This window comes from Brassica oleracea, chromosome C3 (genome assembly GCF_000695525.1).
Source record: "Brassica oleracea var. oleracea cultivar TO1000 chromosome C3, BOL, whole genome shotgun sequence".
Taxonomy (NCBI): Eukaryota; Viridiplantae; Streptophyta; class Magnoliopsida; order Brassicales; family Brassicaceae; genus Brassica; species Brassica oleracea.
In genome coordinates, this window is record NC_027750.1 from 19,462,338 (window position 1) to 19,477,689 (window position 15,352).

The window sequence follows — 15,352 nt, forward strand, 5'->3', positions numbered from 1 at the left end:
ATCAAAATGGTTCATCCAGATGGACAAATGAACATACTCGAAGATGATACAAGATTTTGATAATAAGAACCATTATTCTGCCACTTTCACAGAAAATATTAACTCTTTGAAGCCACGTCTGGAGCTGTGGGTCGTTCAAGTACACATCAGAATTATTCGGCTATTCAGATTTTTGGATGGCCGATGTAAGCCCATTTGGATATTTTTAAGCTAGGCGTATGGCATTTGTTGCAAAGTTTTATGTAGGTTTTTTTTTCTTAATATATTCACATAAGATATTACATATCTGCCGGTCTTCAGTTAATCCCAGCGTTGGTAAAATGTAATGCATATCGAACAGCATTTGAATACTTCCCGAAGTAAAAATGTAATATAATTCCTTATTCAAATACCTAAACCAAACACATAAAATTCTTTATCGTGAATGAAAACGATATCGATTAACAACTAAATTTGATGTTATCTCTTGGTCAAAATGTGAAAGGGTGATAGATGGTTAACTAATAAGTTAACATGATCAAGTTATCGGATAAGTTAATTAATAACTGTCATTCCTAAGTTAATCCGAAAATGTGCCTTATCGTAGCGAACAACATTTTAATACTTCAACTAAGAAGAAAGGTAAAATATGTTACAAATAAAAACTTCGAAATGACAGACCTTAACTAAACAAATTTGTTGGCCGTTCGACGTCAAAAAAAAAAACTAAACAAATTTGTTAATTTTTCGTGAAAACTTTTCCATGTTACTACTAACTCTATAGGTATCTATCGATTGTCATGTGAGGGTAAACGAATACATACCTCTCTTAAGAAGACCAAACGATTAATGATTCAACATACATATCAAGTCTGAATGTTTTGGAGATAGATGGATATGAAATGAAGTATACAATGAGGGTAAATGCAGCTGTCGCAAATAAATCTACAGCTTTAGCATTTGAGTTTTGAATATTCATTTCTGGTACTAATTTAGATTTTTCGATAATTATCTGAATTCAGGTGTTGGGGATTTTTGGATTTATAAAGGTTCTCAGGTGTTTTTGGGGTAACCATTCCCGTTCGGGTAGGATCCGGATAATAACTAATATCCAAGCTAGCGTGCTACAAAACCGTTCAAGCACTTTTACAGATTAGAATTGAGTTTTTGGATTCAAAATTTGTTTGGGGTTCGGTTCAGATATCATATCCGGTTCACTTGCAAACACCAAGGCTTAACTAGGGGACAAGTAAAACGATGTCGTTGCCTTGATGGCGTTTAACTGGGCTAAAGGCCCAAACATGGCCAAATGGGCTCTAAACGACGTTTTTGACCCGATGTGCAGACATTAAGCGACACTAATTTGTATCTGGCGCGAGGTTTTGGGCGGAGGAGAGATGACGGACGGTTCGCCTCTTGCGGTGGCGATGGAAGAGGAAGAGTCTACGGCCATGGCGATGGAGGTGGAAGAGTCTCCGTCTCCGTCGATTGCACCGAGAGACCCGCCGAAGATACAACGGCTAGAAGAGTCAGTGGTAAACCGTATCGCAGCGGGTGAAGTAATCCAGCGTCCAGTTTCGGCGGTTAAGGAGCTCGTCGAGAATAGCCTGGACGCCGACTCAACTTCCATAAGCGTCACTGTTAAGGACGGTGGCTTGAAGCTAATTCAAGTCTCCGACGATGGCCACGGCATTAGAGTAAAGATTCTACACACTGAAAATCAACGTTCTCGATGTGGAGCAAAATGATTCAATTGTTGTTTCGTATTGTAGCGTGAAGACTTGCCGATTCTATGCGAGAGACATACGACGTCGAAGCTGAGCAAGTATGAAGATTTGTTCTCTCTTAGTTCGATGGGTTTTAGAGGAGAGGCACTTGCTAGTATGACTTACGTTGCTCATGTTACTGTCACCACTATCACCAAAGGCCAGATTCATGGTCACAGGTCTGGAACGTTGATTTGTTAAAGATATGTTTTGCTCTGCTCATTTTTCTTATTAATTATATATTTGCAATTTCTGTTTCAGAGTGTCTTACAGAGATGGTGTGATGGAGCATGAGCCAAAGGCGTGTGCGGCTGTCAAAGGAACTCAAATAATGGTAAAGTTATCAAACTGGTTGAACAAAAGAGTAACTTTGATTCTGGAGTTTTGTTATGTTTTAGGTGGAGAATTTGTTTTATAATATGATTGCTAGAAGGAAGACACTTCAGAACTCTGCTGATGATTATGGAAAAATAGTAGATTTGCTGAGCCGGATGGCCATTCATCACAATAACGTTAGCTTCTCTTGTCGAAAGGTTTGTAATACTTGCTAGTAACTAGACTAGTCTACTTGGCTTTTTTTTTAATGATTGCTGCTTTCTCGCCAGCATGGAGCTGTCAAGGCTGATGTTCACTCTGTCGTGTCGTCTTCAAGGCTTGATTCTATCAGATCAGTTTACGGTGTGTCAGTTGCGAAAAGCTTGATTAAAGTAGAAGTCTCCTCTGGTGAATCCTCCGGTTGTGCTTTTGATATGGAAGGTTTTGTGTCCAATTCGAACTATGTTGCTAAGAAGACCATTTTGGTGCTTTTTATTAATGGTGAGGACTTTCTTTCCTCAAATAGAAATTAAAAGTTGTATGAAATTTATCACTAGATGATCCACTGTACTGATAATTGGTTTATCGGTTACAACAGATAGATTGGTGGAATGTTCAGCTTTAAAAAGAGCCGTTGAGATTGTTTATGCTGCAACATTACCAAAAGCATCCAAACCTTTTGTCTATATGTCGATCAATTTGCCACGGGAGCATGTTGATATCAATATTCACCCAACAAAAAAAGAAGTAATTGCTTTGAGACAGCTGCTTAAGATTCATGTGTCCAACTATTTCTATGATAAGATTGTGTATTTACTACTTAACTTACTTTTAACACGAATTCCTTATTTATGCATCAAATGATAAATGGTTTTGGTCAAGCGCAGGTAAGCCTTTTAAACCAGGAAATCATGATCGATATGATACAGTCAGAGGTTGAACTGAAACTGAGGAACACAAATGATACTAGGACGTTTCAAGAGCAGGTATGCGCGTGCAAAACAACTTCAAGCAATATTTTTTGTTGGAGATTAAGAACAATTATAAGTGTTCCTTCGTGCTACAGAAAGTGGAATACATTCAATCTACGCTGAAATCCTCGAAAAGTGATACTCCAGTTTCTCCGCTGCCTTCTGGTACTGATTCATTTGGCTGCGTTGTTTACCTTTATTGCGTAAAACCTTTCCCGTTGCATACTCTTTTGTCACTTTTTCACTTCATAGAATAACTTGTGCTCTTCTATTTAACTAGGACAAAAAACACCGAAAGTTCCTGTGCATAAAATGGTGAGAACGGATTCATCTGATCCAGCTGGAAGGTTACATGCGTTTTTGCAACCTAAGCCCCATAATCTACCTGACACGGTTTCTAGCTTGAGTGCAGTAAGGTACGACCTTACCTGATATACAACATACAGTATATAGTTTCATATTAACAAAATTTGAGCTTGTTTTATTGGTTGTGTGTGATACTATTATTTGTCTTGCAGGTCTTCTATAAGACAAAGAAGAAACCCAAAGGAAACTGCTGATCTTTCTAGTGTCCAGGAACTTCTTTCTGGGATTGACAGCTGCTACCATCCAGGTTGCTTTGCTCGGCATTGTTACTCCTCTGAACATAATCTTCGTTAAACCAATCCTTGTAACCGCTTCTCTTTAATTTATTCTCTGTTAGGTTTGCTGGAGACAGTAAGGAATTGCACATATGTTGGAATGGCAGATGATGTTTTCGCTTTAGTTCAGTATCAAACACATCTATATCTAGCAAATGTCGTGAACCTCAGGTATTATTCTCAAGTCTAAATGTTTAATGGATGATATTCTACTTTGTCAATATAGAGAGTCTACACGAAGTCTTTTAAAGCTCATACCGTATACCATCCTATTGGAATTTGCAGCAAAGAGCTCATGTATCAGCAAACTCTTCGTCGTTTTGCTCATTTTAATGCAATACAGCTTAGCGATCCAGCCCCTCTGTCTGAGTTGATATTGTTGGCTCTGCAAGAGGAGGATCTAGATCCTGAAAATAACGAAAAAGATCATCTGAAAGAAAGAATCGCCGAAGTAAGTTCTTCCCTCTGCATCGCCTTCTACTCAACTTGTAACAAGTTCATGATGCTGTAATGTTTGCCTATGGATTTGGTTAACTTGTTTCGTTTTAATGTATAGATGAATACAGAACTCCTTATGGAAAAGGTAGAGATGTTAGAGGAGTATTTCAGCGTGTTCATTGATTCCGATGGGAATTTGTCACGGCTTCCTGTCATACTCGACCAGTATACACCTGACATGGATCGTGTTCCTGAGTTTTTACTATGCTTGGGAAATGATGTGAGTACTTCTGAATCAAAGTGCTTCTACAGTAATGTTACTGATCAGAGGAACAGTGGGTTCTAATGTCTCCCTAACGTGCTATTTAGGTTGAATGGGAAGATGAGAAGGCTTGCTTTCAAGGAGTTTCTGCAGCTATTGGGAATTTTTACGCCATGCATCCTCCTCTTTTGCCAAATCCATCTGGTGACGGTGTTCGGTTTTATACTAAGACAAATGAGAAGAGCTCTCAGGAGAATCCAGCTTTAGGTATTTTACCTTTTTGCTTTTGGTTTTCTGCATATGAGAAGGAAGTGAGAATCTAATTTTTACATTAAACTGTTGCAGGGGGTAACGTCGAGATGGAGTCAGTTCTTGACCAAGACCTTCTCTCAGATGCTGAAACCGCATGGGCGCAACGTGAATGGTCAATCCAACATGTGCTGTTTCCGTCTATGAGATTGTTCTTAAAGCCACCAGCCTCCATGGCTTCAAACGGAACTTTTGTTAAGGTTACCATTTTGTTAATTACCAATAGAAGTTTCACATGTTACAAAAAGTCCAAATCAAATCTCACAAAGACAATAATCACATTCTTTTTACTCTTTTTGCAGGTAGCATCCCTTGAAAAGCTGTACAAGATATTTGAACGGTGCTAATCGAAATCTCATTGACTCTTACTATGTTTACATACCCTTAGTAAAATAAAAATACTAGAACCAGTTTATTGTTAAACCAAGTTGTGGCACGCGTGGATAATCGCAACCATAATCATCAAACTCGACCTTTTTTGTGACTTAATTTCGTCCATTGAAAGAAAAAATAGATAGAGTAGATAGATTAGTTGTTAGACCTTCTCTGGCATGAGGCGTTCAAACGACCGTTCACCAGAATCTTTGTCCCTAGTTTGGGAAGTATCTTGAAAAGAGAAAGAGAGAGACATAGATAGGGCCCGCTGAAATGTTTGTCGTCCTTGAGAGAAACTGCTTCTCTTGCTTCCAACACTGCCGCTCCTGTAGCCCTGTCTCGAACTCCTGGCTTCAGGTAAGGCCATGAGGCTTTTCCTTGTCGGATTCAAGCTAGCCAGTTGTCTTTGCACCTCATCCGGTAACTGCAGTGTGAATCGTTCTAGATTCTCGCCAAGTTGAACCACTGAACGTCCCGTCGAATGAGATCTAGGGACGAATATCTCAGCCATACGCCAGCTAGACAATAACCCTGTAGATCTCGATCGAGGTGTTGTATAATTTGCATTGTTGTTACCTGTCAAGTTTATGTCGTCTTGAACACCTCCTTGTTCATTTCCCGTTTCAAGATCCATGCTCGGATATGGAAAGCTCTCACCAGGTTTCAAAGACAGATTTGCACGGCAAACCGGACATGTGGACCAAGAAGAGAGCCAGACATCGATGCAGCTAGCATGGAAAGTGTGACTACAAGGAGGCATCCAACGTAGTGTTTCTTCATCCTCGAACTCGTTTAAACAAATTGCACATTCCATTCCGCCTTTGCCTATCTTGAGCCCTTTAATCTCTGAGTAAAGGAAAAACGGGAAGGACTCGATGATGTCCTTGTCGAGCCCATGCCTTGCTCTAGTGTGCAGCACTTGACGGCTTCCCGCCTCAATCTCTGCACTCTGGCATGCATAGAAGAAGCAGCAACCGACTATACATAATAGGAACATGGAAAGCAAAACGATTCCAATTACTGATTCCGCCGTGACCTTGGATTCTGACTCTTGCTGGCAGGTTGCGTTAGGCAGGAATTGGAAAATGAAAAGCGGTAATAAAACACATAAAACGAACCTATGGCTGAGATCTCTCGTGAAGATAGTCATAACGTTGGATCACTTGAGCTCCATGTTTCCGTGTAGAGCGAGATAAAGAAGTCGTTATACTACTAGACGATTATGATTCGTGGATCAATAAGATCTGCCCCTCACGACAACAAATATTGAATTAGATTTGTTTTGGTCGCTGACTTTGAAGGATTCCATGGGTTCGCCGTAGACGTCAAACAAGTACGAGTTCACTCGTTCCATCTATTAACTTGTTGACTACGCATAAAGACCTTTTCGGAGAGTTTTTGGCCTAATCCTAATCCTACTTCAACATTTTTCTTTTTAAAAAGGATCTAATTTTTTTTATACATACAGCAGTTTATAGCAAAAATGAAATAAAATAAAGTAAATTAATACAACCCTTACCAATTCCCGTTAGGATTACCAAAGGTTTACAAAATAGTTGAATCGTTCGATGGAGGAAATAAATTGGTATCGCAACGAGTTGCCTTTCATTTGAAGCGCACTTAACCCAATCACCAATAGCTGGAAATGAGAGGAGCAATACCTCAACAAAAATCATAGGAATTAATCCCTATGTTTCATATTAAGTATCATTTTAGCTCATTTTTCTTGTTTTACAAAGAATGTCATTCTACAATACCAATGCAATTTATAAAATCTTTCAGTTCAAAATTAATTGCAAAATACATTGATTTGATAAATAAATCGATTTATCTAAAATACTATTGGTTAGATATGTGATATTAATGAAAACATAAATACATTTTAATGAGTTCATTAATATGTGTGAAAAGTGTCTAAGTGACACTCTTTGTGAAACGAAGGGAGTATAAGAATTCTCAGCTATGTTGCACAAAGAACAATGCACACCTCGAAATGAAGATGCGTTTTAAATATTCTCCATTCCAAACAAAATTTATTTATCATTTATTTTAAATATAAAATGGTTTAATAACAGTTGTGTAACCTAAATTTAATAATACTATTATATACCCCAACCAAAAATTATCTGCAAATTTTAAAAATGGAAAATTTGATTTTGGGAGAGAGAGTAGAGAGAGACAGAAAGAGAAAATAAAGAGAGGAAAGTTTTAGTTAGTTAGTGTATTTATGTATTTTTGTTGTATATATGGTGTAACTACCCGATTTTAAAAACTATCCATAAAAATCATAATTTTTTTTTTCACCAACCTATTGGGTTAAAACGTAACACCTAATTGGATGGGATACAAATAAAAAAAAGCCAGATTTAGACTTCCTAAATAAGCCGTCTGAATTGCGAATTCGAATTGATAGCTTTTTTACATCGAGAGACAATAAGAAAAACTAAAAATAATTTCTGATTAAGGATTGAAAAGAAATCGGCAATAGCTTCAATTTGGCATATTTGATGAATTTTTTTTTTTTTGTAACTTATATATTTGATGAATTGGCATTAAGGATTTAGGGTTTTTCGGTTGACTTGTGATCCTTTGATTTGCATTTATTGTAACTAAAATATATTACCAATATCTGTAGGATAATCCCGAGTTATAAAGTTGTTCCGTAAAAATGCAATGGCTTATAGCGGTTGGCACACGAAATGTTAAGGTTTGTTGGTGGCGGTAAAAAATTGTGAAGAAGTATTGCCGACAAATCATCTAGGGTCTTGAAATTCCTTGTTTCAATTTTGGAGATCGATCCCTCTGAGTTGTATGAATATTTTTGATTCGCTGATTGGGAATCTTAATTTATAAATTTTGATTATGAAAGAAAAAATGTAAACAAAAAAAAACTGAAAATTAAATGGGTCCCAAAACACAATACCAACTTTCGCATAATTTTATCTCCGTAATGATAACTCCCATGCGTTAGTCATTTATTTCAGCATAATGTAAGAAAAAATGTTTCATAAACCTGCATGGAGTTACGATTCGAATAATTACCACTCCCTCCGTTTCATTTTAATTGTTTTTATGCACACAACATATGATTTTGTATATTTCCAAAACAAAAACACAATTACCTATACATCTAACCATTTTTCAATCAATAAAAAAAATAGTGAAAAATTTTATTAATAAATTTTGCATTGAAACTCTAAAACAACACTTATTTGAAACGAAATTTTTTTTTCGACAACGACAATTAAATCGAAACGAGGGAGTAATACTCATAGGTAACTCTTTGATATATTTAATAATTTTTTTCCTTTCTAATCATATAAATATTAAGATTCTTTCAACATCTATCCAAGTATCTAAAACTCTAAAAAAATTAAACAAAAAAATTTGTAAAAATATTGATAAGAAAAATGGGAAGCAAAGTTTCTTTCTCAATGATCTTAGTTGCATCTCTTTGGGCTGTAACTTTTGCCACTGAAAGAGTAGCTCAAGTGCAACCCCCAGCAACAATACCTGCACTTTTTCCTCTGGGTTTACCTATTGATTTGGTAAAATGTTGGTCGTCTCTTTTTAACGTCGAGGGATGTGTGCTCCAAATATCCAATTCAATTCTTTCTGGCAAGTTTGAAAATCTTGAAGCCCCGTGTTGCAAGGTGTTCTCATCCTTAGATGCAAATTGTTGGCCTCAAATGTTTCCACTGAACCCATTCTTCCCACCTTACCTCAAGGAAATTTGCGCTCGCATCGTTCCCAATCCACCTACACACAAGTGAAAATCTGCACTTTAGATCAGTCATTTATCATTTTCCAAGCCATATATGTCTTTTTACCGTATTAGATAGTTCAATATAGTGAAATTTCTAAATCGCTTAATTTAATAAAAACTTTGGAGCTCTCTTCCAGAAAAATCCAAATTTTAATACAATATGGTAATCGCACCTATCTTTTTCATCCCTCTTTGATTCGTTTTTAACAATTTGCTGATTTCAAAAGACAAATTATCAAAGAAATTCAGTTTAAGTAAGTGTTTACATTATATTTAGATCTTTTCATACAAATCATCCATGTATTCAATGGTATCCCCACCTACATTATTTGAAACAAAGTGTAGTACGGAGGAAAACTCAAATGAATAGATAGTTAAGACAACAATATGTAATAAATAGCTTCCCCAGAACTCTACCATGTTGTAGCCTTAAACAGAGTAAGGCGCAGCAAAAATAATTTTAGGGTTACTCGGTGGCGGTTCAAATTTGTGTAGAAGGGTGGCCGACAGATCGTTCAGGAGCTTGAAATCCATTGTTTCAGTTTTTGGTGATCAACTCTTTTCATTTCTCTGAGTTGCTGGAATAGCTTTAATTCAATGATTGAGAACATTAATTTTAAATTTTCGATTATGAAAAAAATGTAACCACAAAGAAACCAAACTGAAAATAATTAAATGGGTCAAAATACAATACCTTTTAGCAAAAAAAAATAAAATACAATACCAACTTTTACATAATTATATCTCTGTAACAATAACGCCCTTGCTTACTTATTTATTTCAGCCTAGTGTAAGAATTTTTTTTTCCAACCTACATGGAGCTATATTTTGAAAAATATTTATACACATCAGTAACTCTTCGATATATTAAATAATATCATACTTTCTAATCCTTTAAGATTTAAGCTTCTTTCAACATCTAATATCATCCAAGCATTTAAAAGTATAAACAAAAAAAAAAGTGTAAAAAGATTGATGAGAAAAATGGGAAGCAAAGGTTTTGTCTCAATGATCAAAGTTAATTTCAATTTTTTTCTTCAAAATTTGACTTTTTCAAAATACGAAACAACATGTTCTGCAATGGTTTAATTCATTTTCTTTGTAAAAAGAATATTCTAATTATATTATGTCACCATTTTATACTTAATTATTATACTTTTAAAATTTACTAACTTTACCTAACTATTTTGTTTTAACAGTAAGCCGATATAATTACTATTTATTATAAGGTAGACATTATCATATGATACAATTATTATACATAACATGAATAAATAAACAAAGAACATTAGATTTTATAAAGAAACACCAAATATATATTTCTATTAAGTGTTTAATCAAAGTATTCTGAAACAAGAAATGATCTTATTTTATTCTAAACTCTTCTAACTAGAACATGAAATTATCGGGAATGAATATTTTCATGTTTTTTGCTATTAACATCTAATTAGATAAATTATTAATATCGATTTAAAACTAATTGGATAATTTCAACACTTATAATTTTTCTAATTGAAAATAACAATAAGTTAAAGATAAGAACTCATTTATAATTAAAAAAATTGTCTTTGAAATTGAAAAACTGAACATTACAAATTTGAAGAAAATTTGAAATGTTATTATAGTAAAAATGATGTTAAAGTGAAAAATATAGTACCATCGGAGATGCTCTGAGTAACTCAAATGCAACCACCAACAACATTTTACGGACTTTTTTTTATTATGGTATACGTGTTAATTTGATAAAATGTTGGTCATTTCTTTTTAAAGTTGAATCACCTAGTAAAAAAATGATAAATGATAAAAAATTTATGATTTCGAATAAGACTAATTTAAAATATAAAATAATAGTATACTTTAGAGTTTCTTATACAAATATATACAACCTTATTAATGCTATAAACTAATACTTACATAAATATGAATACCATAATTTTCAAAAAATCATTGTAATATTATTTATTTATTTTATATGAAATTTTTATCTCTTAATTTTATTGGTTGAGTTGCTGTCTTGAAAAATTGCAACTAAAATTACTTATACTTATTGTAGTATGAAAATACTTGTTATAGAAATATAATACATGTTCATGCAATTTAATCAAAATTTCAATGTCTTAGTAAAGCATAAAAAGATATCAAAAGCTAATTATTTAAAATTGAAAGTAAATAATTTTTGACCAAATAAAAAATATTTTAGATAATAATAAACTGGAAAATAAAATTTATAAATTAGTAAAATATCAAAATTCTAACATTATTAATTTATAGAATTTTATTGTAACCTATATTTGTTTATTCGTTTTTATATTTATATTTGGTATGTGATTTCAGATTATATGGATCCCAAACCAAACCACATGAAACAATAATTATTAAAAGAGTTACAAAATTTTAACCAAATATGTATAAAAGTTTTGGATATTTTACAAACACATCAACTTTCACTTTACTATAATTTTCATTATCCGAGTAAGAGTCATATAGTATGATATTTATTCTGGCTATTTTTGATTGATTTAATAGCCAAGTAAACAATATTTTAGCTAATAACCAAAATGATCTGAATTGTTGCAACCCAGAAAATCAATGAAAGAAGAGTTGAACTTTTTATTTAAAAAAAATTTCCTCAGTCAAAAAAAAAATATAAAAAAGGTTGCGTCAGGAGCCAAATTCCTCAGCAATAATAACTTGCCACGTGTCATAAAGATTTCAATTATTAAAAAGTTGTAACGGCTACTTCATTTTTGAATTCCCCCTCGCGTGTCTCTCTCTCTGCAAAATCCTCTCTGTCTGTGTGCTTTCTTGCCAAATCCTCAACTCTCATTCTTAATTCGTTTCTTGTTCTTGAAAAGTAGCCATGAGAAGCGAGAGAATCGATTCAGGCGAAACAGAAACGAGAGCGAGGATGAATCTCTCGCCAGAAGTCGACGATTACATCAAAGACACCATCGATCACTCCTTAGGGCTTCCCATCTCAATCGAATCTCTCCAAACGAAGCTTCTCGCGGCTGAAGAAGCGCAGCGCCGTCTCCGAGATCAGTATCTGGCTCTCCTCTCCAGATCAAAGGAGAAAGACCAAGTGCTAGAACGAGTTAGGGTTAGTAACTCGTTCTGGGTTTTCTTTATTTGGTTCGTAGTAGGTTGTAACTGACTAAAGATCTGATCTTTTTCTCCTCTGATCAATTTAGTCGGAAGCGAGTATGAATGCACAGGCGTTGAAGAAGTTCGTGGAGGAGAACCAGAAACTGGCGGAGGAATGCGGAAACTTGTTGAGGCAGTGTAAGAAATGGGAAAGAGAGTGCTTGCTTTATCATCAAGACCGTGACGCCTTGATGGAGTTCGGGAACGAATCGGATGAGAGGGCGAGAGATGCAGAAGCTAGGGTTCGTGAATTGGAAGAGGAAGTTGCTAGAATGTCTGAGGAATTGCAGCTTTGTAAGCAACGACAAATTGGGATTGAGCAAGTAAGAATTTTTATTCATATTAAGTAAATTTGTTAGCTTTTTTGGCACTTACTGATCTTTGCATTGTTGAAACTTATCATAGTGTTGTATATGAAACTTGTCTTCATATCCATTTTTGTGTAGAAAGTCTTGTAATTGTAGGGTATAAGGATCTGATTGACACTTTAGTTTCTTAGTTGCTTTAGAAGTGTGTTTCTGTTGAGTATAGTTATATCTTGATTGTAGCGCTTTGATTTTGGCTTCTCAAGTGGTTATTGTCTTGCATTGAGATTTCTCATAGTGTGTTTGAAACTTGTCTTCTTATCCGTTTTGTCTTGTATCTGAAGAAAAATTTAGTTACTCAGTGGGTTGTTTGCTTGAGAAATGAATTGCTGTTAAGCAAATTATCTTTTGTTTTGAGACCTTTTTTTTTTGTACTGAATGATTTTAGGACTTGGAAAGACTGTTCTTACAAACAATCCGTCATTTGGTCAGACTATTCTTGATCAAATAGTTTCTCAAGTGGTTATGTTTTCTGTGTTAAGTTGACATTGCTATTTCTCATAACTTGTCTTCTTCGTTGATTCATAAGTCCATCCTTATTGTGTTGGTTCGCATAAAGACTTAAACTTGTAGGTATGATGTGATTGATGCACTAGAAAGAGATTAAGTTTCTAGCTTAATATTCTTTGTCAACCCATACTGATTTAGTTGCTGAAAGGTAAATAGATCTTTGAATATTATCTGATTTTGATATTGGATTGTACTTATGCACTATTCCTAGCAGTTTTTCTAAGCTGGACGTAGATGATAGAACTTGTAAGGTGTTGGCTTTGTCTTTGATTCTTCAGTGATTGTTTGTTCAATTCTTGATTAGTGTTCATAGCTTTTACTTCATATCTTTTCAGCTCAAAATATAACGTCTTTGTGCTCTTCATCAACTTACCTTAATGTGTTTTCATTTTTTTCCCCTCAAAAGGTTGATAACAACTGCTCACCACAAGAAGAAGATTTACTTGATTCAGTTTTGGGATCACTCATAAGCAAAGATGAAAATACCATCGGGCGTCTCTTCTTAGAGGCAAACGTTCAAGACCAATCCTGCCAAGCCTTGTTGAGCAAATGGGATCGGTTAAAGCCTTCAACGCAAAAGGTTCTGTCTTTAGTTTCGGTGGCAAAGAAATTTGAAAAAGAAAGGGAATGCATCATCCAGAATCTCGCTAAAGCCGAACAAGAGGTAATATAATAAAACCATAACACTCTTTATTCTTCTTTGTTCTGAAATCGTTCCATTTAACTTATAAACAGGCAGAACTTGTGAGCATACAAAACCGAAAGCTGGATAAAGAAAATCGCAAGTTGTTAAGGCAGCAGTTAAGCCCTCTTGGTTCTTCTGAGACAAGCCACAAAAGCGCATCTGCTAAGGTAAAAAAAAAACCCACAAAAAATGAAAAGCAGCTATGGAATTTTCTAATTTGGAGATGGTTTTACGTTACAGTCAAACAAGAGAAAGTGTCCAAAGATGATGAGCAGCCCAATCGAGAAGATGCTTGAGTTTAGCGGCAGTCCAGAAATTGGCAGGAAGCCTCTATCACCTGTGTGGGATAACTCAGCAGATTCTAGGATGAACAAGAAGTGATGATAAACACGTCTCTGTATTATCAATGTGTGTGTCTTGTTGGAAGAGGGAAAAAACAAAACTGATTCGGATTACATTGTCGCTTCTCTGAAGCTACTTACCATCACTGTGACAAAATGTAGAGAATGTGGTTTCTTTCTCTATGTGGGCAGAGATTCCCCTAACATTGTAGAAAAAAAAAGAATTAATGGCTTGTTTCTAACACAATGCTCTTTTTGTTTGTCATTTGGTCTTAGATTGAAAGTTTTGTATTTGTTATTATGTGAGAAATTGCAAACAAAAGAAAAAGAAAAAAGAAACATTACACATAGACTTATCGACAGTGAAAAGTGGAGTCAAAAGCAACAGAGTGTACAAGGATCACGTATCAAGAGCCTCAAGTCGTTAGAATCAAAATCTTGGAATCTTCTATGAGCTTGTTGAAGGAGTTTCAGAACATTAGACAATGCTCCTTTGCTTCGACTTTCGTCTGTCTTCTTCTCTGCATAAGATTCCCACTTCATCCCGTCTCTGAAATAAATGTACTTTGCGATCTCCAACAAGTTTCTCTTGTGTTGCGGCCAAACACTACTCGTGTCATCAACAATGACCACTCTTCGTTTATCAGCAGAGAGAAGATCAAGTGTCTTCTTATGAGGGCTTTTTTCTCTGGTTATCACTCTATCTCCGAAATATAATTTGTCCGGATCAATCAAACTCAGTACATTCTGCGCGTACCTGTAAGTGCCCATCGTGTAAACGTACATGTAGAAAAGCTTGTTGGCTTCTCGCAGAAACTCGTCAAGGAAAGGTCGTAACTTTATGAGATGCTCGTTGGGATTGCCTTTGTCGAACTTCCATAGATCAACCCTTGAACCAACTTCTTCGATTAGATATTTTTCTTTCTGAGAAAGCTTTGACACATGGATAGAATGGAGAAGAGTGTGATCCAAGTCAAGCACTAGGTGGAGTTTCTTCTTCTTCTTCTTCTTCTTTTTCTCTTCGTTCAGACGGGAGGGTTTGTTTCTTCGTTTGGTTTTGTCGAATAAACTAAAGCATTGCTTTATAAACGACATAGCGTCTGTGGCTTAATTGTTGTCTCTCGCCTGATCGAGGAGGAGAAGAGGAAAAGAGCGACGGCGACACTAACCTAAGTGTCTGAATCAACAGAAAGCCTTTGAAATAGGATCAACAATAAACCTAATTTCATCGGAGTCAACAACGAGTAAATTAATCGTTAATAATGAGTTTGATCTCGTTTGTATAGATAGCAGAGGGAGAGATTGGAGCTTTGGAGTAGAGTAACGAAAACAGGAAATTACAAATTGATTTTCCTTTTCTGTAAACACTACGTGCGTGTTAACGCCTAAGAGCATGTGCATTGCTATAACCACTTAATGGACTCTTAGTAATTAATTTAGGTTAAGAGTTAATGTTAAGAAACTCTTAATTTTTAGTCCTCTAAT

General features: G+C 35.2%; 5 protein-coding genes across 5 annotated transcripts; 3 read left to right on the forward strand and 2 right to left on the reverse strand.

The window, feature by feature from the left end:
- The first annotated feature begins 1,354 nt into the window (after positions 1-1,354).
- Positions 1,355-5,156, forward strand: LOC106328492 (DNA mismatch repair protein MLH1). The gene is made up of 16 exons (XM_013766941.1): positions 1,355-1,676; positions 1,752-1,924; positions 2,007-2,079; positions 2,144-2,278; positions 2,351-2,561; positions 2,659-2,807; positions 2,948-3,046; positions 3,127-3,196; positions 3,312-3,447; positions 3,550-3,644; positions 3,735-3,843; positions 3,958-4,123; positions 4,229-4,390; positions 4,480-4,639; positions 4,718-4,881; positions 4,984-5,156. The coding sequence occupies exons 1-16, from the start codon at positions 1,377-1,379 to the stop codon at positions 5,026-5,028; spliced, it is 2,247 nt and encodes a 748-aa protein (XP_013622395.1). The 5' UTR covers positions 1,355-1,376; the 3' UTR covers positions 5,029-5,156.
- A 60-nt stretch (positions 5,157-5,216) lies between these two features.
- On the reverse strand, positions 5,217-6,249 carry LOC106328493 (putative RING-H2 finger protein ATL37). The gene has a single exon (XM_013766942.1). It carries the CDS (start codon positions 6,204-6,206, stop codon positions 5,217-5,219), a length of 990 nt encoding a protein of 329 aa, XP_013622396.1. The 5' UTR covers positions 6,207-6,249.
- Positions 6,250-8,466: 2,217 nt separating this feature from the next.
- LOC106330055 lies at positions 8,467-8,829 on the forward strand. Its single transcript, XM_013768617.1, has one exon. It carries the CDS (start codon positions 8,467-8,469, stop codon positions 8,827-8,829), a length of 363 nt encoding a protein of 120 aa, XP_013624071.1.
- A 2,760-nt stretch (positions 8,830-11,589) lies between these two features.
- LOC106332276 lies at positions 11,590-14,158 on the forward strand. The gene is made up of 5 exons (XM_013770749.1): positions 11,590-11,922; positions 12,014-12,289; positions 13,248-13,505; positions 13,577-13,693; positions 13,767-14,158. The coding sequence occupies exons 1-5, from the start codon at positions 11,683-11,685 to the stop codon at positions 13,905-13,907; spliced, it is 1,032 nt and encodes a 343-aa protein (XP_013626203.1). The 5' UTR covers positions 11,590-11,682; the 3' UTR covers positions 13,908-14,158.
- A 61-nt stretch (positions 14,159-14,219) lies between these two features.
- Positions 14,220-15,148, reverse strand: LOC106332277 (RNA polymerase II C-terminal domain phosphatase-like 4). Its single transcript, XM_013770750.1, has one exon. The coding sequence runs from the start codon at positions 14,960-14,962 to the stop codon at positions 14,243-14,245; it is 720 nt and encodes a 239-aa protein (XP_013626204.1). The 5' UTR covers positions 14,963-15,148; the 3' UTR covers positions 14,220-14,242.
- Between the last annotated feature and the right edge of the window lie 204 nt (positions 15,149-15,352).